The 26,432-nt window shown below is 38.6% G+C and overlaps 2 protein-coding genes and 1 long non-coding RNA gene across 11 annotated transcripts in view; 1 reads left to right on the top strand and 2 right to left on the bottom strand.

The window, feature by feature from the left end:
- LOC118212140 (MOB kinase activator 3B) overlaps positions 1–6,947 on the bottom strand; it is a 29,711-nt gene extending 22,764 nt beyond the window's left edge. Inside the window, exon 1 of the mRNA XM_035389770.1 lies at positions 6,813–6,947. The gene's annotated coding sequence lies outside the window, so the exon portion shown is untranslated. The remainder of the gene's footprint in view (positions 1–6,812) is intronic.
- LOC118212141 overlaps positions 1–26,432 on the top strand; it is a 147,314-nt gene that overhangs the window by 20,108 nt on the left and 100,774 nt on the right. The window lies entirely within an intron of this gene.
- On the bottom strand, positions 9,084–15,179 carry thap1 (THAP domain containing, apoptosis associated protein 1). Of its 3 annotated transcripts, none has more exons than XM_035389767.1 (3): positions 14,974–15,179; positions 13,120–13,315; positions 9,084–12,721 (listed from the first exon to the last, which is right to left on the bottom strand). In XM_035389767.1, the coding sequence occupies exons 1-3, from the start codon at positions 15,042–15,044 to the stop codon at positions 12,287–12,289; spliced, it is 702 nt and encodes a 233-aa protein (XP_035245658.1). In that variant the 5' UTR covers positions 15,045–15,179; the 3' UTR covers positions 9,084–12,286. The 3 variants fall into 3 exon arrangements, with proteins under 3 accessions (XP_035245658.1, XP_035245660.1, XP_035245659.1); XM_035389769.1 differs by lacking the exon at positions 14,974–15,179 and adding an exon at positions 14,797–14,817; XM_035389768.1 differs by lacking the exon at positions 14,974–15,179 and adding an exon at positions 13,538–14,775.

The raw sequence follows: 26,432 nt of genomic DNA, 5'->3' as shown, positions 1-26,432 counted from the left end.
TATTTTACTGAATTAAACTCATTACTACTGCTGAGTCTCATTCACAAACTGAAAAAAATAATGTTGTAAGCATAAAAACATTTCACACTGGAATTTTGTGGTTCAGTGAATGTCAAAATGTATCTACAAAATATGTACAAATTAAAAAAAAATTGAATTTCTGGTGAATTGGAACCTACAAAACTCATTTTCAACCAGGACCTGACTTCCAGAGTGTGGCGGATGTAGGAGAATTTGAGAATTCAAAATATTCAAGAACTCTCCTCATTCTTTCGAAGGGTAACAATTAACCAATGTAAAATCCTGATTTGCATGAGCAGAGCTGGGCTGTATAAAGCCCTCATTTCACAGTATCTGTAAATGGCTACACTGAGACCACTGGTCACACGACTTATTCAAGTAAGACATCAATCCCAGCTTAATAATATTGCACTGTTTTGTAGGAAATGACTGCTTAATAAATACTGTTTTCCATACAGACCATTTCCTTTCAGCTGAATTGAAGCACAACACACTGCCTTGTATCAGAAAAGACGAGGCACAGTACACTTTGTAACTGAGTGCAGTATTTAGAAAAACACAACAGAACACACACTGCATGTACGGAATATAGACCATAGATTTTCCTGTGCAAATGCAATGAAATAACTGTGTGAACTCACAACTTTTCATAATGGATGATGGCAACTAAAGCAGTTTTCATAATGGATCTCAATATGAAAAATAATTTAACTACATGTTAACAACAAAGAAATGCACTCTGGGACATCAGTTGTAAATATGAGAATAGATCTAAACCCAGAACGGAACTTTGCTTTTTGACGGTCGATTGATCCAGCCTCCCACCATTTGTCTTTGACCCTCTTTTTATTTAGTACAGTCAACAGTCAGATTATCACAGCTGTAAAGTCATAACAATGCCTGCCCACTGCCAATGGGGTGAGGCAAAATAATTTTGCCCACAGCGCCGCAGTGGGACTAGCTTCATAGATACGTGGAGAAAAAAACTAAAACAAAAGTGAATGATATCCTCCACAGGAATGCACTACTATAGCTGGCTTTCAGCCAAGCACAACTCACCGACAGTCAAAGCCCATGTTGAACAGATGGTGTCAGTCGTGAAATATTTCGAAAAAGAAAAAAATTGAAAATGTGTAAAGCGCATTACATTTTACATTTACATGTCAAACAAAGGCTCATACCTTAACAATGCATGAGAAATTACCACTCATGTGTACTTGCATGCTAAATTTACATGTGGTAACGTGGGATGTCCTGCAGTGGGTTAATCTGGGTCTGTGCAACTGCCCCATTAAGCTTAAGGTAGCTCAAAGTGAAAGGTACTGTAAAATGTCACTTCTAAATGAGAAACATATTTAAACTCTCAAGCATCTGGAAGTCAGATTTTTGATCAAATTCACATGTTTCTGTTGAAACTCAATACACAAATTAGGCCCAAGAAAAACATACAAGCAAGTGCAACAAGAGTTTGATGGTCGTTCATCAGGGTAATTATGGGTCATCTATTGATTTATTCTTTAATGAACCATGCAGAGGGAGCACTTCTCATAGATTAGCTGTTACAACACTGACCGCTAAATGAGGCAGAGTCTCGTTGCTACACTATGAAGGATTAGGATTCCAAAAATGTTTAAGATTTCTCTGAGCCTGTTGAAGTGAATAAGCAGGCAATATAGAGTGGCCTCCCTGAAAAACAGGTGTTTTTTTGTTGACCGAGAGAGCGGGAGAGACTGTAGTCATGGGCGCCCTGTGTGAGCCAGACCACAATGGGGTCTGGAAATGGCAGATTATGCGGTCTGTTTCAGACTGGCAGCTGCCCTGTGGAGCTGGTAGTGGGGATTTCGCTCTGAAAAGCTTCAGAGTGTAATGCATTAAACCTGTTTTGTCACATATATCTTCTCATAGGCTGAGTCCCGGGCTGGACATTAATTCCTTCAGACCCCACAATGCACCAGCCCCTCTCATGGCAGATTAATTTTCATTGTGTTGTCGCTTTAATGCGAATACAGAAAATCTCATTGCATGAACCTGTTTGCAGTTGAGAGCATTTGATCGTTCTCATTGTCTGTTAATAAAAAGAAACATTACATGCACCCTAGGATTCCTTCCTTCCCTTCAGAGTCACTGTATGTTTTAATCAAATGTCCGGCGACAACGGATTTACTGTATATACAGAATAGACCTCCAATAAAGAGAGATTGATACAGTCATATAAAATATGGTCACTAATCCAATTGAGACTAGATGAAATTTTAGGACAGCAATCTATTGTGCAAGATTAATACAACAATAAGGATTAGATTGCTAATGACAAATCAAATCGTCTAAAATAAAAATAAAGTGTCAAGTGAAAAATCACTATTAGCACAACACTGCAGTTTTAATTATGGTCTACAAAATTTTAACACCCTGGGAAACAGTCTGTGTAATCATTATGATGTGTGTTTGAGAAGCATAAGCATTTTTAAAAAATTCACAATATAGTTAATAAATATCAGTAATTTAGATATGTAAGGGTAAAAATAATGCAGTGCCGTACCTGATAAATCTCACTATTCAAAGCTGAGGACATACCACCAAAGCAGTAAGACCCAATGCCCTGTGCATGTCGCAGTAATTATATGGGCTGTGTATGGCTCCTGTCAGTGATGTCATCAGGCTCTCTCCGCACGAGAACTGAACCACATTTTACAGTTTAAAACTGATAATACGACACAGGAATTCAGATAGTTCTGGACAGGCAAAAGAGTGGGTAGGATAGCAGCTATAAGCTGTTGCTTCTTGCCAGTGTTTGATCCAGTAAATGTTTAACATGGTAATCTGTGTACTTGAATTACAAACAGTCCAGGAAACCACAACCACAAATTCCTTTCTGTTGAGTCCTTAAACAGTCTGACCACAGTTTGAGGACTGCCTGAATCACCAAACATGTTAAAAGCTTCCATAGTTATTCAACAGACACCTTCACTGGATAAGGTGCTTCTGGTCACAAAATAAAATGAAGCATGTTTAGCGGAAGCGGAGCCACAGAAAATCACAAAACAAGTCCCTGTATTATCAAAAGGAATGCCATAATCAAAACTCTGACATGCTAAATAACCAGCTTTCCGTATTGTTACGTGCCCAACGTGATACAGAATCTGAGATCACTATCGACTATAACAGGTCGACGTGGTTAAGAATCACTCTCGATGGAGTGATTACAAAGTGGAACCACATTTGTTTTTGTCACTGAATCATTCAACTCACTTGTTAATGCGAGGCCGCGCGAAAAAGTGAATTGTTGTGAAAGTTCACATTGAGACGTTGCCGTATGTGACAATAGGCCAGCAGTAGGGTGTTCCCTCTGTGTTGAGTCTTCTCCATCCCAGATTTAGAAAAAGCAAGCCATGAGGAAATGTATGCAATGAGAAATGCTTTTAGGTCATTGGTCATGTCCCCTGAGGTTATGGGGGCAGGTTACAAGACACAAGGAAGTAGAACCCTTTGCCATTCCTGCTTGAAATGTAAACTGCTTGACATGTGTATTTTTAAATTAAACTGCAATTAAATGTAAATAAAAAGGTACGCAGTAATTCAGGGGACCGAACCCCAAGTGGTCTCGAATGCGCAAAAATATTTAGTGCACAATACAGAGGTCCCAAAACCAGTTTCTGATCACTTTTTTATAGACATTTTAAGTCAGGACAGTACAGTCATTTGCATATCCTTGAGTATTTTCACTTGGCCTCTGAATTGTGAAAATACTCAAGGGTACTCAATGTTGATGACCATTCTGATTGTTACAGGTTCTATACTCGATGGAATGTGCTCTAACGTGACATACTTTTGTGCATCATCAAGGCTATAACCTAAGTAGTCATTTCCTGTTTGAGTCACAGGCCTATATTTGGACATACACTCATTACTGTTCATCGGTGAACCATAAACTGATCTGAGGGCGTTCTTTTGTATAAGAAGGGGAAAACACAAAGAGAGAAATATAGAAACACTGATGGTGCACCCCAGGGCATCACAGTTGAAAAGAAACCATCACATCTAGTCCAGATGTCCAGGCCATCAGGGATGTGTTATGACAGGCAGAGATACAGCATTAGCCGTACTACCTCATTAAAGACTGGCCGCATTTCCATGGTGAAAGCCCCGTTACCCAGAACTCCTTAGTTCTTGGAGGGGCTTTGACTCCTGAGACCCTTACAATATTCTCTTCAAACTCATTCTGAAAAGTTGTTACTTTTGTCAGAAGAACATTACAGTAAGCCTGGATGCATTTTTTGCTATTTAGCTAGCCACCCTTGAGATTGTATCTGAGTTCAGTACAGTAGACCCTGAAAGATCCCAGACTTACTGGTCAGTCAAGAAGTTTTAAACTGGAAATATGCAATTAGGTCTTAACAAGCTCCTTAAATCACTCATCGAAAAATATTAAAATAAATTCCACTTTCCATTGAAAAAAATTGTAGCACCACAGAAACATACCAGTTTATGCACCCTGCACTTTCTGTCCTAAGAAACTGAAAGAACTGAGTCCACATGACCTTTACAAAACAGTTCTAAGCCAGGGACAGGTTTTAAGGTGCTGGGATCAATCTGCTAGAATATTAGCCTATCACGTGTAACATTCAAAGCACATTGCAATTATTTACAATGAATCATACATATTCAGTGCAAAGAAAGAATGTACAAAGTATAACCCAAGACAGAGGGGAAGAATTGTTGTTTTTACTCTAACAACACTTCGTAATGTCAGTTTTTTTTATGGCACGTGAACTACTGTAACTAGTCAAATCTGTTGTATTTTCACATCAGTTTCAGAATGATTAACACTTCTATTTATAACTGCTGTTCTCAGTGCATTTGCATTGCAGAAGTTCAACTGCATATTTTAATCATTGTAATAGATTAAAGCAATTCAACATTAATTCTGCTATTTTCAGGTGTTACTGTAGATCCCCATTCTCCCTATTGGGAATTCTATAAAAGTATTTTTCATTTTAGATATGATGCACATTCACAGAAACTGTGAAATGTGGCACCTCAGCCCTTTTCAAGAGTATGTGATGCAAACAATTTTTATGTGGTAAAATAAATATAGAGCAAAACATTAATGTGTATTAATTATATATGGTCTGTGTGAGTACATTGGCATACTCAAAATGTACTTATGTTTAATCAGACCAGGTTCAAAAATGCATTCTGCATGGCTGGGGGTACACTAGTATGACACATGGAACACATTATGCATTTTAAATGAATCTGTTGAGATGAAAGAGCTCGGAAAGACAAGACCTTGTTTACAAACAAACGAATGGGTGCAGCACTATAACAATTCCCCACGGTTCAGTGAGACCATTGTGTAATGAGGCCTTCAGATTTAATTAGCAGCGACAGCAAGCAGAGGGAAACCTGGGGTAGTCAACACACGCTAGGACACAGGAGGCAGCGTGACATACTCTACACTGAGCCACAGCCATTCCAAGTCTGCCAGCTCTTTTGACAGACGTCACTTCAATCTGAGAACCTATGTTAAAATAAAATAACTGAATCATTGAAAAAATGTTAAATTTGCTTCTATTACTACAGCTTCTTTTCGAATGCACAAACAAAAACAAAGGAAATTTTGAATTTTGCTTTTTCAGCCCATTTTCTAAAACTTAAAAAAAAAAAAATAATAATAATAATAATAATAAATTGCGGACTATTTCCATGAAGTGTCGTCTTGACCCGTAAATCTTTGCTTAATCACACGTGACAGTTCTTGTTGGTCGTGCTTACGCGCAGACCGACCCAGAAAGTACACCAGTAGGCTTTTTTTTTTTTTTTACACCAGTTTGCTCTTAACTGTTTTACAACTTAACTGGGAAGACGGTATACCTTGGGCTATTTCAAACCTGGCATGAGAGACCTTTCAACGTGGTCCTCTTGTTGTGGTCGATTCCAAAAAACACATGCTTTATTCTGGACTGTAATAGCCTAACTACCGCTAAACAGTGCTGTATTACGATTTTATTATCTGCATGTTAACAAATGCATGTTTCAACAACAGCAGACCATAGCAACTTGAACATATCGTTCTCCAATCTGTTTTTTTCAGTATTTCTTTAGATTTAAACTTAACGAGGCTGATTTAGCATATACGTCATTTTTTCGTTTATGTAAAATACTAGTCCAACATAGAACCAATCGACTACATACAATCTGCATTCGTAAAATGACTTTCACGCTTCACTATACCCACAAAATTCGAATAACCCGCTCGTTATATAACATTCTTATTTGCGAAGAGGGTAATTTAAAAAGTTCATGCGCTCCTAGAATCCCGGCGAGGCTAAACAAATAAGTACAAACTACACGTTCCGTTTCATGAGATTCTGTAGACATATCTTCTGAAATAAAAACACTAAGGTTGTGGGAAACATCGTGGCAGCATGATGGACGTGTGTGAAGATGTGTTCAGCGATTTGTTACAATGAACAATGATGTAGCGATTAATATTAGCCTGCAGAAGAGATGAAGGGCAGAAACATCCAGACTGATTAAAATATCCAGCACTTATTCGGAACAGTCTGTTTTAAAACTCAAGTCCTATAGCAAAAGCTGGTAGCAGTAAGTCGTATCGAAGTGAACCCTGTTGTGGTGGCTTTTCATTGCAGCTTTATGTAGCAGTAGGCTACGCATAAAGAGCTTGGGATATACTGCCAACTTCCATTACTTATATTATTGTAAAACTCTATGGAAGCCATACTGTACACCTATCACGTTGTAGTTCTTAATCGTTTGATACTACTCACCAAAAATTGTACATCCACCAGATTTTCCGCCTCTGCTGTAGCTAAATTTCTTTCACCGAGTTCCCAGACAGTCCCGCTCTGCCATCCACTTTGACACAGGAAAGTGGAAGTCGGATTTCATGAGCCAATAGAAACGCTTACGCTAAGACCGCGTTGTGTACCCAATGCGAAAACACGAGATGCATTCAAAAGGAGTTGATGTAATTGTAAACTTTGGTTTATACATAGTAGGAAAGTTTAGTCATCACTTATTTTAACAATGGATGAAAGAAAGTAAAATATGATACAGCGAGTTAAAATCAAACAAACAAAACAAAGCCTATTATTTTATATTTTCTCATTTCAGTTTACCTCTGGATTTGTTTTGCCTTTTACTGTGCTGTCTATATTGATGTTAAGACTCGCAAACCCTAAAACGTATAACATTAAGCATTCATAAACGTGTGTGTATATATATATATATATATATATATATATTTTTTTTTTTTCTGTTAAGGAAACCAACATTAATGTTAAACTGCCACCTTGTGGCGGATGTTATTCACATTACAAATCAGAAAGGGGGTGAAGTATTGTTATCGACATATAAACTTTATGAGCAGCTATTTCCATCTGAATTAAAAATATAGTTTACTAAACTATAGATATAATTCACGTTTTTGTCGTCTTTCATATCTTGATTGCATAGGAGTAAGATGATGTTAAAAATGCTTATAAAAAGCACCATGCTGTTACCGGCACCGGGACCACGTTCAAATGAAGCGCCCTTAGCTAGATGGGCGATGATGTCATATAGTCTGTCCCATTGCAGCGCAATGTGGAGGACTCAAGCCCTTGCGCATGTCTTCGCTATGACGATCCCTGCTCTTCTGTTGAGAAATGGAAATCAAGGCCATTCAATTATAGTGTAATATAGCTGCCAGAGACACTGCCCTTTAACAAAATGTCCACAGATGTGTACTTCAGAGAAGGGTCACGCCCTACTACACCTGCAAACTATTTATGGGACAACCCTGACTCAAGCGAAAACACAGACTGAAGTGGGTGTAGGCTCAAGGGTAGACTTTGGGACAGGGGCCTAGCAGCAAGTGCCCTTGTTTAAAGTTTGAATAATTTGACCCTAGTCTTTCTGCAGCCTGTGACCGACTGAAGTGCAACCAATGGTATTGCAGTGGATCGGGCTTCATGTTCAGAAACACTCATACTCAAAACTGAGGATATGGTTTGTTTCAGTTTCTCGAAATGTACAATCCTTCACTCAGTTCATATGACAATATGGTAGATAAGAAGTTTGTGTACAGTGTATATCAAACCCGTTAACATAAAATGTGCAATAAGGTCAATGAAATCCAGAATGTCATCTCCATTAATTTTTATTTATTACAAGCATAACATCCACACATTCATACCTGTGTATACAGCAATAAACATTTTTAACAGTTCCTCTGTGCAATTAAACTTCACTGCAGAATACCCACATGAGAATGCATTTGCTATAGAGTAATAATGCAACCATAATGAAATGATAACGGAAAAATGAAAGTTTTTTATTTGTTTTTGATTTGTTTTGTATTAAAGTGCTGTTTAGATAATGAACACCCCTTAAAGGGCACATACAGTATGGCTGTTCTCTGACAACTGATCAGTAGTTTACATATTTATAATTTAATACATTTTTAAAAATTTCCTCTCAAATTCACACAATTTTGAATGCCCGTTGTATTTGTTAGCCAAACGGACTGCTGCGGTTTTCTCCCATGTTAAAAGAGCACAGGCAAGCATGCACCTGCCTCTGAAATGCACACGTCACCGACTGCTTCCCTTCACTAGGTGAGGTCATACAGACCTTCAGCTGGAAGTGCAGCCCATGTGCAGCGTGTGCATGCAGACTGTGTACACTGGCTGAAGAGAGGAGGTTGTTGACAAGTGATCGGACACACTCTTATCCCTCGCCGATTCTTTCCCTCCATGAGTGCCTCTGTGCCTGATTCTGCAGGGTGCCTGCCAGCACAGGGACAGTGTTGATACTGACGAGGCCAGACTCTGTGCTCCATCCACACACTGGAACAGTGTCTTAATGGGACGAACCTTCCAGCAGCTCTATTTAATACATTTTTGATTGGAGCTAGAAATTAATTTTCCTTCTTCCAGGAAAAGGTTTATAAGTAGTAGAAAATTAATCCCTGGGAGGTACTAATGCATGCCCGGACAATGGCTAGTATTGGGCTATGCCAGTTATAAAAAATATTGTAAGGCTCAAGCAAATACTTGTTCTTTCAGTCTTTCAATGCATATTTCCACCATTGTTAACATACACTGAATTACAATTCTTCTGACAATATTCAATTACTGATTTTGTGATTAACATTCATGAATTCAAGAGGAGATCCACAGGAACACTCAAAGTTCACATCTCGATCCAAAAGGCTGAAATATGTGACTGTAAAAGACCGGACACAGTTTATATTCTTTTAACACAGCTTGTCATACCATCAATTTAATGAGCGGTGAATGAAGAGCTTGATAGCAGGGCAGCAGTATAGATTCATGGTTAAGGACCCGGATAATGTGGCCAGATGGTTGCCATCATTACTTTGTAATCTTTAAATGCGCAGCTGTAAAATGAATGGCATCTGGGGGAATTTATGGGGGTGGGCGTTGGGGGTGGTGGTGCATGGGTTGAGCAATGCAAGTGGCCCTGGACAGGGACATTGCTAAGCGACTATGTAAAATAATAAACAGTGACTATTACAGAAACATGTTCACTTGCATTCCACTGCAATACGAAACAGTTCTGTTCATTTATAGGGAAACTGTGGCAAACGGTCATACTATATGAAAACAGTCCACTCAGTTTAGCGAGGGCTTAAGGCAACTATGTCTTTATGCAATAATACGTCTGGTTTAGGTCCAGTAGTTGTCCCTTTGAAATATGGCTTTCCTTAACCAGCTCAGAAAACTGAGCAAAAAAAATAAAATAAAAAAGAAGTAAAAAGCACACTGTTATTGTCCATTAGGAACCACACAAATAATCTACAATCCATAGTACATATTACACTTTATACCGTAGTTCAACAGCGCTTCCGCATTTTCATATATATTTTCTAAACATAAATGCATGGAGGTCCTCCATCTTCATAGGCTTTACTATACATAAATAAAAATCCAAATTGAGAAGATGCATGTCAACTAGTATTTTCTGTGAATTTTGGGGAAAAGTAGCTCGTAAAAGTCCCAGCATAACTGGTTCCACTTTTAATTCCAGCTGTATCAGGAGTGCAGGAGAGCTGATCCGTTTCGGGATTTTGTGCCAAATTCTGCTATTACAGTATTTAATTAGCTCAATCATACCTTCATCTGAAATTTGTATAAGCACCAGCTACAGCTGCAGACTGCACATGTAGCCTATTGTAAAGATTCTACTGTGCTCAAGTACAGGAGTGATCCAGCGTAGTTTATAGCATAGATTGGTTGGAACAAAAACCAGCATGCGGACAAGCTCTCCAGGACCGGAGTTGTGCACCCCTCAGCTGCATCTTTCATCCCTCTGACCAATGAGTTAACCTGTTAAAGGACAACACAGAATCTAAAGGTATTGTGAAGCAATGGAGACATTAACCAGTATCAAGCATCTTGGCTCAACTTCCTGTAGTACTGAGAGAGGTAGTCAGTATAATCCAGGTGACCTCCACAAAAAATCCCAATAAGAGTCTAATCAATATCATGCATGTGTCAATATCATGCATGTACTTTGGCCGAATTATTCTTCATACTTAAACGTTTACCAATATTTCAGTTTACAGTCCTCTGTACCACTGTCCTCTGAACGAATGAGCGTCACAAATGTAAAAGTATGTTTGAAATTGAATCGTCTGTAAACAGAAACAAATCCATGCCTAATACCACAGTAAACTAACATCCAATAAATTCTCAATGTTCAAATACGATCAAATCATTTTTCAGTAAAATCTGTAATCTTCTGTGGTCTGTAAGCATATGTGTATTCTTTGACTCCATGACTGAAGATGCTATGCTAATTCCGACCTGTAACAATCAGTGTTTTTTCTAAATTAGTTTACAAGAGGCACACAAACCTGCAATGCTGCAGCTCTTTTCTGAAGTATGCTGCATCATCTGCTCCTCCTTCCAAAAGCTACATGCTTTTTTGGCCTCCGGAAAAATAATTTGGTGTTGAATGGTAATTGAGGAAAACTAACACTTAATCATGAAAAACATCTGTACTCACTACACTACAATTTCATTTTATCCCATCAATAATTTACAGTTTGTGTTCTTTACTAAAAATGAAATATAAGCAGATCATGAACATGTACTCACAATAAAAAAATCCTCCCCTTTATGTAAACAAAATTGCAAGCAAGAAAGCTGCAAATAATTTGACCGCCATCAAATGGCTGCTTAGCCATTTGTCTTGTTTTTTCCCCCACCAAACATAGCTGAGGAATATAAATAAATGCTTGTTATCAAGCTGGCTAGCAACAGAAAAGGCTTTAAAACTGGCTAACCTCAAGCAAATGAAACATAATTTGATAGCTAGGTGCCAGATAAAGATCCCGAACAGCCAAAAACTCATACATTATGGTCCTCTTTATTTACTTCACATTTCACTATTATCATAGAACAGTGTAGTTACTGGCACAACATTTTTGCCAACCTCACTGGGTCTTAAAAAGGCAGATCTTTGAGTGGAAAAACTGACATTCCAATACTACTTCAGTGGTTTCAAACAAATCAAGAAATATACTGTTTGAATTTGAAAAGTTGAGGGAGTAATATTAATTTATTGTGAATGCGTGTTCATCATCTGTTCTTTCCTTTTAATCTGATACTTTGAAATAAGCCTTTGTACACTTTGATGGAGCGTGGTAAATTGAACTTAAATTCTGATTGTGACCAGGAGATATCATTTGCAGTTTATACTGCAGAAAAAAATTCCTCCAGTCCAGTCGCACCCAAGAAAGGATTACTTTGTTGAGAGGAAACTGTTTTTTAACATCAGCATACAGCAAGTGGTTGTGAAGAGATACATGTGTAATTTATCTTTGCAGAACATTAGAGCACTGTAAATATTTCAAGCCTCTATTTTGAGCTGATTTCAATTCACATTAAAGGATAAGTTCAGTTCCTCTGTGGCTAAGAAATGCTACACAATCATTATCTTTTCAGAACCACTTTAATTGCCTTACCTTGGTGATGTGTAACACTAAAAGGGCCAGGCTTTACACAACCCTTTTAGGGATACTTGCCCTTACTGCGATGCAAGCTTGAAAAAACTAAAATATCCCACTCACATTAGTAAATGGGGCAAACTGATTCAAGTATAACTTTAAAGTAGGGGATTTTAGAAGGACCGCCACTTAAGATAAAACTTATATGGACAACCAAAGGAGACAACACAACAACAACAACAAAAAAAAAAAAGTCTTTCCCTGCCATGGCCAGGTCATTAGTCATTACAAGCCATTGATGGACTCAATTCCTTTGAGAATATCGTAGAGCTCTTTGGGTAGTATGACATAGCTCTCTCCCAAGGCGGCCGGGTCCTTGCTGGCCTTGTAGAATTCCCCCATGGCTTTCAGCTTCTCCAGCTGCCGCTCTTGACGGCGGCACTTCTGCTGCACCGTCTTCAGCTTCTTGCGTAGCTTCTCCACCTGCTCTTCCAGCTGCTCAATGCGTTTCTTCTGCTGCACCGTGTCCTCCACCGTGTAGTTGTGGTCACAGGAGACGGCCATGCTTGACGTGAGGTCAGAGTTCACTGCCGCCTGTACCTGAGGGTTCGACTGCTCCGGCTGCTCCGGCTGCAGTGCCTGGGTCTGCTCGGAGTCGGGGAGGGGCAGCACCATTTGGAAATCCATCTCCGGGAGATCTGGGTCGTCTAGGGCTTCTTCCTGTGATGTCACATTGCAGTGCGTCAATCATTCTCTCCGTCTTTGTCAGAGTGAAGGACATTTGGGATATAAAATATCCATGGTTTTACTGACTAACATTTTGTTTCTTAGTACTTTCTGGGAATGTATACGTTTTTACAGGGCGTCACTAAATTGTTATAAAAATGAGCATGAGACACATTTGAAACTTCTGCATTTACAAGAGCCATGTAGGTATAGTACCTTACATAAAATGCAAGACTGTCGATCTGAGGATTCCCACTCATTCAGGAAGTGGACAGCTACACAAGTTCAGGCTTAATCTTTCATTGAGATACAGGACATATTTCAGCTGTTTAAGGTTTACGTGTTCAAGTAGGTTTACAAATTACTTCCATTGTACCAGTACAATCCATTACCTTTTTATGTAATCTGTTGAAACAGAAGAGTGAAGGTACTGCGTTTTCCTTCAACACTCTGTTGTTGCACTCCCGTTTGAAGCATTCTCTTGTGAAATGCTGCGAACAGATATTGCTGTATTTTGTTGGTTTGAAGTTGTTCCGTCTCATAGCCGCAACCCATTTTCCACACACATCTGGACGCGCAAGCGGGAATCTAAGGGATTAGAAGGCAAGAATATTTAAATGTGCTTCATCGTGTGTGTCTCCCTAACTTTGACAATTCTCCAAAATGTACTTAGTATGCCTTAAAACAACTTTCAGAACATATGTGTCCTGCAGTCTGGCATCCATGTGTTCTGTAGGCCCACTTGTTGAAAATAATGGAATGATTAGATTGGAACGCATCGTGTATAACTAATTAGAATCGAGACAGTACCTCGAGGTAACCCGGAGATGTCTTCCAGCCATTTAAGTCTGAGTCTAGTGTCGCCAAATATATAAAGCTGAATATTGTATTCAATGATAATGTTATACATTGTAAAATGCGTACCAAAACGTTTACAGTGCATTTATAATGTAATTATAATCCAGTAATCGCGTCAGTCTTTTGCACATTGTCTGTGTCCATATTCCTGCAACGCACACTTCTCGACGGTCGCTGTGTAACGGGGCTACTGTACATTTAAAGCAAGACCAGCTTCAGCCAATGCGTTATGCTGTATGACCAGACGGTTTGCTGCGATTTTGCATTGGGATGGACAAGATTTGCAAAGCAAACGTGGCGGATATTAACAGACGCTGTGTGCTACAGGAAGTATTTTTGAGGAAATTATAATTCGGAGTTAAGAAGCTGAGCACATAACGCATGAAATTTGGTAGGATACAGTGTATCCAAGTTGTTGCAACTCCCTCAGCACACGAATGTGTCTAGCGATAAAGGATGTCGAGCATGTTATACATTTTTTTATAATGCACGATATTATTTTAATGACCTGACGTTAAATGCGCCTATATTGGCCTATGAATTACCATTCGTGCATGAGCAACGCTACGATCTCAGAATGCAGTTAACTCGATATTTGACAGCATGTAACTTGCCAGTTATGTAACATTATCTAGCTAGACTACGTACATTTTTTTCAACCACGTGAACTTCAGCCACCCTGCCCCAGTAGCCCTCGTCCACCCCAGAGAATAATCATGGGTGAAACTGAAACATACACGCATTTGTTAGCCAACAGACGGTGTAGCTAGTAAAGTACGTTATCCTTTAAAATCATTGACAAGCTGTCTGGCCAGATATCTAGTTAGCTGGCTAACCCGTAAATTAGCCTTCGGATCAAGACAAACTACACTGAATACTGTAGCCAGATGGCATCTAGCCTAATTACTAAAATTGGTGTCAGTTGGTTTAACATTTAACAGTCAATTGAAAGACCAAGCTTATAAGATGGCTAGCTAATTATTTTCAAACTACAGTCAAATTAGCAGCTAGGTGTGATGTTATCTGTTGTTGCTACAACTTGTGAAGCTGGTAGTTAGCCCAGCTACTTTCTAGCTACGACGGGAAACATGCGCCACGCGAATGTCATCAGTTCTAACATTTTAGCGAGTAAGCTAGTTACCTAGCCAACATGTTCCAATGCATATTGTAAAACCAGAGAGTTGTATGTTAACAGTGATTGCAAAGCTAACCATAGTAATGTGTTTCACTTCGCAAATTACGGTCTGTCCTACAGTCGTGGAAGCATCTCGTCATTTCGCATTAAAAAACAGTTCGCTGGCTATCTAGTGAGACCGCCAGCTGCGACGAAGTATCCAGAAATCTAGCCTACTTGTCTTCTATGAGTGACCGAATTGAGTTGAACTTACTTGTGAAAAGAAATATTTTTGTCTTTATGGTATCTATTTTTACATCCGTATGCAGAGCAGGACTGAACCATTGCTGCGATCAAAAAGTGCCACCGACTAAATCAATAATTTTAGTCAAATGTGCGTCTTGATAGCCTTATATTTTGTCCTCTTGAAGAAGAGGTCCCTACGTCCAGCTTCCAAAATGGCTACAATGGCTTCGTATTTTTGCACGTGATCTGTTGTTAAGATTCCGATTTGCCAATGATGCCTTTCAATCTCTGTTACCGTGACGTACAGTATTTGTGAGAATCGTCGTCATACTGTAGCATGTAGCAAGCAAATGCGTGTTGCGTAGAAAATGTACAGTATCTAGTCAGCTGTCTAACAATCCATTGAAATCTGCCCTTGTGCCTGCTAAGAGGTCAAAAACCACTATCAGTTTCTTGCTCTTTTCTGTCTTGTTATAGATTTGGACAAATTATTTGTAACATGGCATGTCTAATTATATGTACAAAAAAGGTTCGTAGCACTCTGAGAGATTACATTTTAATTTAAGACATGTAGACCCTCTTTCCCAGAGCAACTTGGAATTCTTTTACAAACAATCCATATACACAGTTGGATATTTATTGTTGCTACTTAGATTATGTACCTTGCTCAAGAGTATAATGGCAGTGACCCCCTGGGAACCAAACCTACAACCTTATGCAATGATGGAAGGCGAGTTTTAACCATGAGTTATAAGTTATTTCTGACTATAACCTTTTCTGAGTTGGTCAGTTTCAGTGTAGGTCAGTAGGTAGACAAACCAAGTTGAATATAATTTAAGATACAGTGAAACGTGGTAAATCTTTTCTGCTAAACCTTTGTTGAGTATTTGGAAATGTCCTCTTGAGCATTGCATTTATTGGCATTTTTAGCAATGAGTTATCTCTTTCTCTTGAAAGTAAATGATTAATCAAGCTTACAAACACAATTTATTGCTTTGTATTTATTAATACTACTTATTTGAATACTGACCTGTACAGGAGTGAAATACATTGTAACCAAGAAGCCAGCTACGCATAGTGATGTTGAGGCTATTAAGAAAGAAACCCCACTTAGAACACTGAAAACAAAGAACACGTGTGCTCTTTCCTGTTCTGGCAGGATCAATGTGAGGTGATGAATCTGTATACAGTATCACAGAAACATGTATCCAGAAAATAAGGAAATTAAATTAAAATTTCTTTACTTATATTATAGTAATTGCAAATATGGTAACAGAAAGATTGCTTGCTTTCAGGTCTGCATTTCAATTGTTATTTATTTATTTTTATTTTTACCTTAGATGAACTGGTGTATTGTGGTATAAACAGGAACTACAAACTGTGCTGCAAACAGGAAACCTGGTGTTTGATGTGATGTTTATAACAGATAGTCTGGTGCCTTGGTTGCCATAAATACACTGCACAACAAGGTGATGCTTAGCATTGCAACTTTTTGTGATTTGCCAATATTATGGAATGTTCTTGTGCCCAGTGACAGGTAAATATGGTTTAATTATACTTGTTCATAAAAATGAGGATTTCTAGCAGAGGTGGTATCCTTTGAATGTTTTCTGTGCCTGAAGACAGAGGGTCTTTAAAATGTTGAATCACAATGTTGTAATATGTTGAAATTAGATTCATTTTTTGTTGCCTTTTTCAATCTATAAGGTTTGCAACAAAACATGTGTAAGGTGATGTGTTGAACGGTGCTAAGTGGTCCTTAAACTGAATTGTAAACTCAATGAGTTCATTCAACTTATGAATGATATAACTGAAAATAAATTTATTCAGGACATCACATGCTTCATGGTTCATGGATGGACTCTTCACCATTTCTATGCCATGGAGTCTCATATTATGAGGCTAGATTACCAGGTTTAGTAATGTGTAACACCTTTGACTCAGTGGTCATGATATGGTCAGATTGAGCAGGTTGCTGATCTAACATTTACAGCTGCCATATAACAGGAATTTAGGAGAAGCACCACTGGGATGCCCTGGATATGCATGTGTGTTGCTCCTTTTGACTGATGTGTTTTGGTTTTTGGTTTGTTATTATTGTTATATACATATTTTTATTTTTCCTCTGTAGTATGGTGCTGATCATATGTTCAAAACAGTTACAGTACTTTGAATGCCCACAGTAAAATGATCAGAGGGAAAACTTATGTACAGAGTACCTATTTGACTCATGTACTCTGTTAGAGTTGAATCAACACAGGTCATTTTAATAAACAGCAATCAAGCACCTAATTCTGTTTACTAATGATTATTGTTTGTTAGCTTATGTCCAGGATAAATTAGAATTATATACGTTACAAGTCTCATCAAAAAGTCAGAGACTACCACTGCATGCTGGTTCTTGGAATTCCAAAATTTATATCTAATCTGTCTAGACTTCAGGAATTCAAACGTTAGCTTTCCCACAGCCCCCCCCCCCCCCCCCCCCCACATATGAACATGCATCCCCTCCTCAAAATACATGAACATGCACGCAGGCAAACACGCACGCACTAACCAATGAGAAATTCCACAGTTATAATACTCTGCTGACTGACTCTGCCTACTGTACTAATCTCTATTTCCACTAGGGGGAGACCCAACACAACACAGAGAATGACTAATGTTACACATGCAGGATGCGTCATGAATATCTATCATGATGATTTATCTATAAAATAAAACTTAATGGCACATTCTGTTTGTGTCTAAATTAGGTTTCCACTTTCAGTAATTTATGTTTTTCAGTTATTTTTGTTCATTTCTCTTAGACCTTTGGTATGGTTTGTGCATCATGATTCTGATGGAGTGTACTGCAGTCTTCTACTACAGAGTAGGTGTATTTTGGCTGATTCCATGTTTTTGTTGCTGGGAGGTAGCTTGGCCTAACACCACTGTAATGCAGTCACACTCTATTACAGAGAAAGAGAATGATTCTTTATAATTCTATATTTCTGCAATTCTACAAATCCTTCTAGTGATTATAAATTTTCCAGTTAACAATGGAATATTTTGTGTGTGTGTATGGTTAGCAGATTAGAGCAGATGTGGGCGGGATAGTACTTACTACCAGTGTTTGTATATTCACAAGTTCTACATTAGTACCATAGTACCCGAGAAGTTGTTTTTTCTTTCTTTAAACTCTGAAGTTTTAGCAAGGAAAAAACCCATGTGGAAAGGCCTTGCATACATCCTCAGGTGTAAATGTAAAGATGTTTAAGCAACACTAAAGTTAAAATCCCTAAATATTGAAGCCTTGTGATTTCAAATTAAAGTAGAGCAAAAGACATAACTGTTTATCTAGGCCTTATGCTTCTGTATTCCACATACTAATTTGCATGTCTTTATTGACATATAATTACAGTAATACCCACCTACACCAGGAATTACCAGAGATAACACCTTCAAATGATATTCATTACTGTCAACAAAATAGAGTGCAGCCTTTGATAACTGAATGTGTTGGTGTAATACTGCATACTATACAAAGTTCTGCCTCTCATTTGATATAAGAGCAGAAATGAGCCAAAACATCAGACTACTGCTTTACAAAATAAACATACATTTCAGCAAACACAAATAGGAGTTCTAAGGCTCTTGAGTGTAGTAAGTTATGATATCAATCACTGAATAGCATTCTACATCCAATGTCATGGCATATTGTCATGGAAACTAGAAGTCTCACATATAAGCACAAATTGCCTTGGTCCAGCCCACACATTTCTGAAAAAGGAAGAAAAATCTACATATAGAAGATAACTTGAAATCCTAGTAATACTATGCATTTTTAATTTTAAAAAGGAGGAGGGTTTGAAGATATATTCCACAATTAATAATTCTGAATTATTTTGACAATTATATGCTCCAATATAAGCAGCACTGCAGCCGGTTCAAATGAGTATAATGTCCAAAGTGGTTACATAGTCAAACGAGATGAAATAAAGTTAGTGCAAGGTGATTTAAGCATGTAATTTTCAGATGCATTTTTTTCGTACATTGGATTCCATTGTATTTGCTCAGTCTGATGACTGTTGAAACTTACCTTGGGGCCATTTCTGAAAAATGTTTCCGGGTGGATTTATAACAATCACGGTTAGTATAAAATCATGATATCTTTTTTTTTTTGGCGGAATATCCCTTTAAGCAAATGTAATTAATAGACTAATTGCCCCCTAAGTTGAAAAGGATACATCTGGCTTGCATGCAACAAAGGGTGTGTGGGTAGCTTTGTGAAAGGAATTTGGTTAGCCACAAATATTTGAATCACTTCTGGCTAAACGGATGTTCAACTGCCTGGAAAAACAATGGTATTTCGGTTTAACCTGGTCTTATCAATGAGAACATTTGACAGAACACCCACTCTGTACTCTGTTATAATTGTATTTCCTGGGTGTGAAGCCTTATTGAGTAAATTGAGGTCTGTTGCTCAATAGGAACTGTGTAAGAGTACATGTTTTCTGGTTTTTCCAGTTAAGTGTGGCAGATTTTTAAGATACACTACATGACCTAAAGTATGTGGACCCCTGACATTAATATGGAGTTGGTCCCCCCTTTGCTGCTTTAACCACCTCCACTTTTCTGGGAAGGCTTTATAATAGATGTTGAAGAATCACTGCCAGGATTTGATTCCATTCAGCCAGAGGAGCATTAGAGAGGTCGGGCACTGATTGGGCGATTAGGCCAGGCTCACAGTTAGCTTTCCAGTTGATCCTAAAGGTGTTGGATGGGGTTGCGGTCAGGGCTCTGTGCAGGCCGGTCAAGTTCTTCCACACCGATCTGAACAAATGTATTTCTATATGAACCTCACTGTGTGCCCGAGGGCATTGTCATGCTGAAACAGGAAAGGGCCTTCCCTAAACTGTTGCCACAAAGTAAGATCATTATGAAACAGTATCATCTGACATAAATGTTTGTGTCATTTAAATGAGTAATGTAAAAACAACAAGGAATAATAACAAATCAAAAGTTTGCTTCTAAATGGGCTCCATCCAATATGTTAAATATTGCAATTGCTATAGGATTTCTTAGTGAAACAAACAATATTCATACTACTAATAGGTGCTCTTGTCATGTGGACATTTTTGCTGGAACATTTCCTACACAGACAACCTATTATTATTTGTTCTTTCTTCTCTGAACTGTAAGTGTTCTGGCTAATGCTGCCTACCTATTTATCCTACCTGTGTATACCGTGGTGCTTTTTTATGTAAAACATTTGAGAAAGCACAGGGAGAATAAATAAGGTACAGTTTATTCCCAGTATAGTAAGCTATAATGTTCAACATGTAATCGTAAGTTCACATTTACAGAAAAACATGCATGAAATGGTGTAATTGGCTATATGTTTTACCGCCAGGAATATTTTTATTATTACAGCTTGTCACTCTTGCCAATTAAATACACACCCTTCCTTTCAGAAATATGTCCAAATGGAATATATTTTTTATACCAGCACACCAATGTAGGGCTTTAACTGTAGGAAAGTAACTGTATGTGTTGAGTCTGTGCATCGACTTTAGTCACAATGTGAGCGTTTACCTTTAGTTCTTTTACAGAAGATATTCCCAATTTTTCAAACAAATTAAGCAACATTTTAAAAAATATATTTTTTTAGACCTTTTCAAACTCCCCTTGGCTGGAATCAGATTTTCTCTTTGGAGGTAATCCCATGCTTATTGCAAATATAGACTTGGCCAGTGGGACACAAGCTATCTTTTAAGATTTATCTAGAGGGATCCAGAGATGATTCATACAGTGCAGCGTTGCATTAAGTGGTCAAATGCATATTATTTTGCTACCAGTGTTTTTCCCGTATTACCGAAGGCTGCAGAAATTGCAGTCCAATTCACATTTTAAAAATAGATTCTTTGCTAAACATTATAATACAGACCACAGTTTAGTCCTGACAGGAATGGATCAGTAAGTAAAGGTGCTAGTCTTGATTGCAGGCTGAACCTCACAGCCATGGATGACATCAGAGGTCCAAGCCAGGGCTGTATCATTAGTTAACTATGACTAGGAGGCCACAGTTGGGGAACATAATTGGGCTCGTCTTGCCAGAGTTCGCGTGGGTTCATCCTCGTCAGGGTCACTCGGGTTACTGATAAATAAGCTCCTCCCAGCGACGTACCAGGAATTCACAGGCTGCCAGTGGTTGCCAAAGAGACCTGTGCCTTCTCGTCCAAGCCAGGCCTGATTTCCTGTAGTACTGTGTGGTAACTGTCTTAACTACTGCTTGTATTTTTTCCATAGACTGCGTTGTTGCCGTTCTCGTTGTTAGTGTTAATCAGTTTAACCTTCAGGGTCCAAGTTGAACTTTCTCTCTAGGGGTTTCGTCATACTTGTTCCTGGTTATGGTTATACACTTTGTTGTACGTCGCTCTGGATAAGAGCGTCTGCCAAATGCCTGTAATGTAATGTAATGTGTGAAATGTGTTCATTTTACAGAATGGAAGTGGATGCGTGTCATTTTTGGCGATTCCGAATTGAGAATAAACATTTTTTTAAGCATTTATTTTAACATATCATCAAGAATGTCATTGCATTAAGATTTGCTTTTACTGGAACTAAGGGGTCTAGCCCAAACCATAAAAAACAGCCCCAGACCTAGGGGTGTTAATGTACTTTGGTCAGTGTAAGTTGGTAAAGATAAAGATAGATATCATGGTCAAACAATTGGTTCCTCAAATTGAGAATATGTATGCAAGTACAGCAGCACAGAATAATTATACTGACTCAAATTTTTTATCTAATCATGTATGTACTCATGAGCACACACACACACATACACTGTTGGAGGGTAGGAATTTTCAATTTGGCTTAAGGCATTTCATTTAAATGCTACAAACCCCTTTATTTGAAATGCATTGTTTTTTTCTTGGCAGTCATGTTGCATGCTTGGAAAGGCAACAATATATTTTAAATGTTGAGCATGCTTAATGTGCTATGTGTTTTGCATAAATTAGAGAATAGAACTGTGTTTTCCATAGGCCACAGGTTAATTTCATCCCCTTCATTTGGCACCCCATGAAAGTTTAAAGTGTAAATTTCCATGTTGCATGTTGCTTTCCCTGCAGGGCCTTGGAGAGGTAAAGGTTACACTGGGTGAAGTAGGATAGCACCTATTCAAATAAGCAAATGTTGTCAATTCCATTCATTCCAACGTATTCATTCACTGCAAATACTACCATGGTTCAGTTTATTTACAAGAATGCCACTTAATACCGTCTATAATCTCTGTTTAAATATGCCATTGTTACTGATGGAATTCAGCTCCAAAATGAAGAAGATATGATTTTTCTTTTCAATGAGGGTTCTTTCAGTGGTCCCATGATTCACGATTCCTCTCTTCCTCAGATAAAAAAACCCCGGCACATCGCTAACCTCGAGAATCCTGAAGCAGAGTTTCATCTGATGGTGTTTGTCCTACATGCAATTATTGACCATTCTCCTGGTGAATTACCAACAGAACTGAATCAAATGCTGCTATTTTCATCGGCAGAATTTTATAGCTTAAGTTTTGTGAGCACGATGGGCCTCATAATTCTGGATTGTATCAGGACGTAGTCGTTGAGTCTGCCCCACCCCACGACATCACTTTCCCCCCAGGCATCCTGGCAGGACTTTAATGAAACACAAGTGGTAAAAACATTTACATTTCACCAATCGGTACTCACAAAAAAAAAAAAAGAATAGGTTATGGTAATTCCTGTTTTCTTGTAATCGTTAGTGCAGTTCTCCTTTAGGCAAATTTGCCGCATATATGTAGGCTTGTGAGGGTCTTTTTTATTTTAAAGCCTTTAATTTGATTTGCTGCAAGATGCTCACAGTTGCTGGACACCTCGACTTCAAATGAGCGAGTAGTTTCTTCTTGGTTTGCTATTTTATGCTCTAGACAGCCCCCTAGGCTTTATGCATCAGCTTGGGGTGATTGTGTCCTCCTTATCAAGTAGAGCCTACAGAGGAACAATAATTACCAAAGCGAATGACAACAGATACTATACTTATTGCAATGCAAATTTTAGTACATTTTGGGCAATGGGTAAGTCCACGGTGAAGCAAGTACATTTTTGTGGTACAAGCAGTTTTCCCTTGTTGCTTAGTAAAACGGCTTGTTATTACAGGTGTGGCAATATGATTGGTTTGTCAGGGCCTGACTATTATTGTTGTCTAGGACATGTTTTCAAGTCTCTTGTACTGAGCCAAAATAACAGTGCTCCAGTTGTTATCCTTTGTTGTAAGAGCAGGTCAGGATTGCAATTGTACCTTTAAAATAGATTTGAGCACAGCTTCCATTTTATCTGTGTTAACGTGCTCCCTTTTTATTAACTGCCCTTGTATCCTTAAAACAGAACCTTTAGAACAGAATGGGCATTTCCAGATGAAAAATATCAGAAATATATTATTCGCTCAGAATTTGCAAGACATGATCCCCCATGTGGCACGTGCAATGCGCTACACTGACCGTAGCTCCATTGTTTTGAGTTTTAAAATCAAAGTAATCATGTTCATAGGACCAACGATGACCGATGAGCTGCAAACAAAACAGCGTCTCAGTTTGAAAAGCAGAGTTGAGGTGTGTCTTGGCAGAATCTCCTGTTGTTCCAGATGGCCTCTCGTCCATTCCTCATCAAAAGCCTTGTACCGTGCATTGTGTGTGCGTGCGCGCACACGCTTGTGTGTGTGAGTGTGTGTAGCCCCGGAGCACGCTCATTCATTCACTCACCGACCGGACTGAGGGAATGAGCTCAGAGGAGCCTCGGCCAGAGGAGCTGATGTCATCGCAGCTGATAACAGCTTTCAGATGTGTTTTTGGCTGCTGTGGCCAACACAAGGGCGACTTATTCCATTACACATTACACAGACATCGGCAGAGCAAGTCGCCCGCCTGCCAAATAATCTGTCGGTGATGTCACGATGGATGGTGCTCGGTTTAGAGGACATGTTGGAACAACAGAGCAGTCCAAAGAGGTCGCTTTCCTAGGACGCAAGCTGTGTCAGTTTGTGGTAAATAGCTTTGGAGCTGTAACATCTCCATTAAATTAAGCAAACAGTTCACAACTGGGGCTGCTCTGGGGTTTCATGCTCAAAGTTCAATTAACATGAAAATACAGATGTGGTCATAGATCTGTTTGCAGTTACTATGGAAACAAATATTATGAAAACACCAATAAAATTGTGTTTTGCAACCAGCAGTTATGGGATTTTTTGGGCACTGACAAAATGTATTGTTTCAAATAAACTCTTAAGACTAATAATTTTCAATTGAACTTATTCCTCCTGCTAACTTGGCTTGTTGGAAGAAAGATCATCCACCAGTTTACCGTTTCCTAATGGGATAAATTATAATGAATGTTTTGGTAAACCCATGAAAAACACGAGTGCAGAAGTACAGATTAGTGTAACTCTTCTAACAAACAACAGCTCTTCGCATACTGTAATAAGGAAAGCAGTAATGACCATATTATGAAGTAGAATACTATTATCAGGTGTGAGATGATGCAAATCACCTCCTGCCTTAAATTGATTGTAAACATACTTCAGACCAGACATAGGTTCTAATTTAATCTGAGAGTTGAATGCTATCCGAGGTAGATGTCCCACACAGTTCAATAGGAAAATCCACAAAACCTACTAATACTGGGGCAGAAATATGTAACACCCACCCTTGAATTCAGTTTTTCACAAAGGGTGTGTTTATAAACTTTCTGACGAGAGCTCCTTAGTTTAGCTGAAACTCTTTTTGGAACAGCGTGCTCAAGCAAGCTTTGGGTTACCCTTGGAAACCAAATAATATTTGGACGAACCTAATGCAGAACTAACTGAACATTAAAACCATCTTGAATGTCATGAAAACAAAATTGCTGCTTTTGAACATGAGGTAATTGCTGAAGGCCTAATGTAATAAATACTGTAAAAACAAACAAAATGCATAATTGCACTCGCATGCTCCACGAGCTCACATGTCAAAGCAGTGCGTTTCTAGGATTCTAGGTTTAACTAATACATCCGCTGCTTTTTCTTGTAAGGGTTGTGAGTTGCCCTTGGTACTGTGTACTCCTCGGTTGAATGTGACACATTCAGTGATATTGAGACATGTAAAAAAAATAAAAATAAAAAAAAAAGACATCTGCCTCATATCAGTTTGTGCTTAGCAGACCAAGGATAAACTGGGAGTCCATGCTGAGATCTGACCCACCAATGATCAGTCTGCACTGTGTTGCCATATTAGTGTCCTCATGCTGTACTATGGAATATACTGCAAAGTGTCACCGTAAATAGTGACTGGGAAAGAACAAGCTGAATTCCTTTTCACTGTTATTCGACTTTGCAGAACTTTCTGGGGGTGAACAGAACCAACCTTCTGGGGCGCATTTATCCATTTATCTGTGTGAAGTATATTTTTGTTTAGATCTTTGAGTGGGAAAAGTTCATCTTGATATGTTTCCTGCCAAGCTTAGAATCATAAAATTGCAGAGTGCCTTTTGCAGGGACTTGTCAAAGCTTTCAAAAAGATCATAGGAAAAGGTGGATTCGTGTTATGATGTTTTAACAATGAACAGTCGGGGCAGAGGGGAAACAAAGCTTTATGAAGTGCAGAGAGTGTATGCAAGGGACATGTCAACAGAGACATGTAACTCCCCATTGAGGTTAACTGGTTCAAATCACACAGGTTTTATTCTAACTGGATAAAAATACAAGCATTACTTTTTGCAGTTTGTACAAAATGAATATACCAACACATTTCAGTGTTTTTGGTTTAATAGCAGGGCCATTTCATTGAGTTCATTGACTTAACACAATAGACACTGAATTGTAGTATTTTTGTTCAATCTCTGCTGTACTGTACATGTACTAGATCTACTGTATAACATGTTGCTTTGCTAATATGGTTAATCAGATTAATCTATGGATTAAAGCTACTTAGCATCTTGTCTGTATGCAGTTGACCTAATTTTCACATGGTGTTCTTTGCCAGAAATGAAATGGGTTGAGAATATCACTGATGCATATTTGTTTTCCACTAACATAATTACGTACAAGCTAAACTAAAATTAAAAATGAATGAATTTATCCGTGACGTATTCATAAATTAAACTATATTTAACTAATAGATTCATATTACTGTCCCTAAACATTAAGCAATTATTCTCCCTTCTCATGTTTTCTACCTTGTTTGCCAGTTCGGTCTTGAGTTACAGTTCTGCTAGACACACACCTCCATGAAGCATGTGGAGCAGGGCTTTCCTCTCCTGTGCTCACCTGCTATCTATTATTCTGCTTGTTTTACACCCTCTGCAGCACAGTTCTACAGGAGAGAGCTAGTATTGATTTGAGAAGTAACCCAGGCAACCCTGGCTGAATTCTACCCACCCTACCCATCCCCCAGTCAGGTTAGAGCCACTTGTATCTCACCCTGGCTGATGACATAGCCGAGACTTAAACCTG

The sequence above is a fragment of the Anguilla anguilla genome, chromosome 14, assembly GCF_013347855.1.
Source record: "Anguilla anguilla isolate fAngAng1 chromosome 14, fAngAng1.pri, whole genome shotgun sequence".
Classification (NCBI taxonomy): Eukaryota; Metazoa; Chordata; class Actinopteri; order Anguilliformes; family Anguillidae; genus Anguilla; species Anguilla anguilla.
The sequence above is the reverse complement of the archived record's forward strand: the minus strand, read 5'-3'. Positions and strand labels throughout refer to the sequence as shown.

Excerpts from the sequence above, each read along its gene's own strand:
- thap1 (XM_035389767.1), bottom strand. The coding sequence starts at position 15,044 with ATGGTTCAGTCCTGCTCTGCATACGGATGTAAAAATAGATACCATAAA. Across the intron at positions 13,316-14,973 it reads AAAAATATTTCTTTTCACAA|ATTCCCGCTTGCGCGTCCAG; the intron begins GTAAGTTCAACT and ends CTAATCCCTTAG. Across the intron at positions 12,722-13,119 it reads TCAACAGATTACATAAAAAG|GAAGAAGCCCTAGACGACCC; the intron begins GTAATGGATTGT and ends GTGACATCACAG.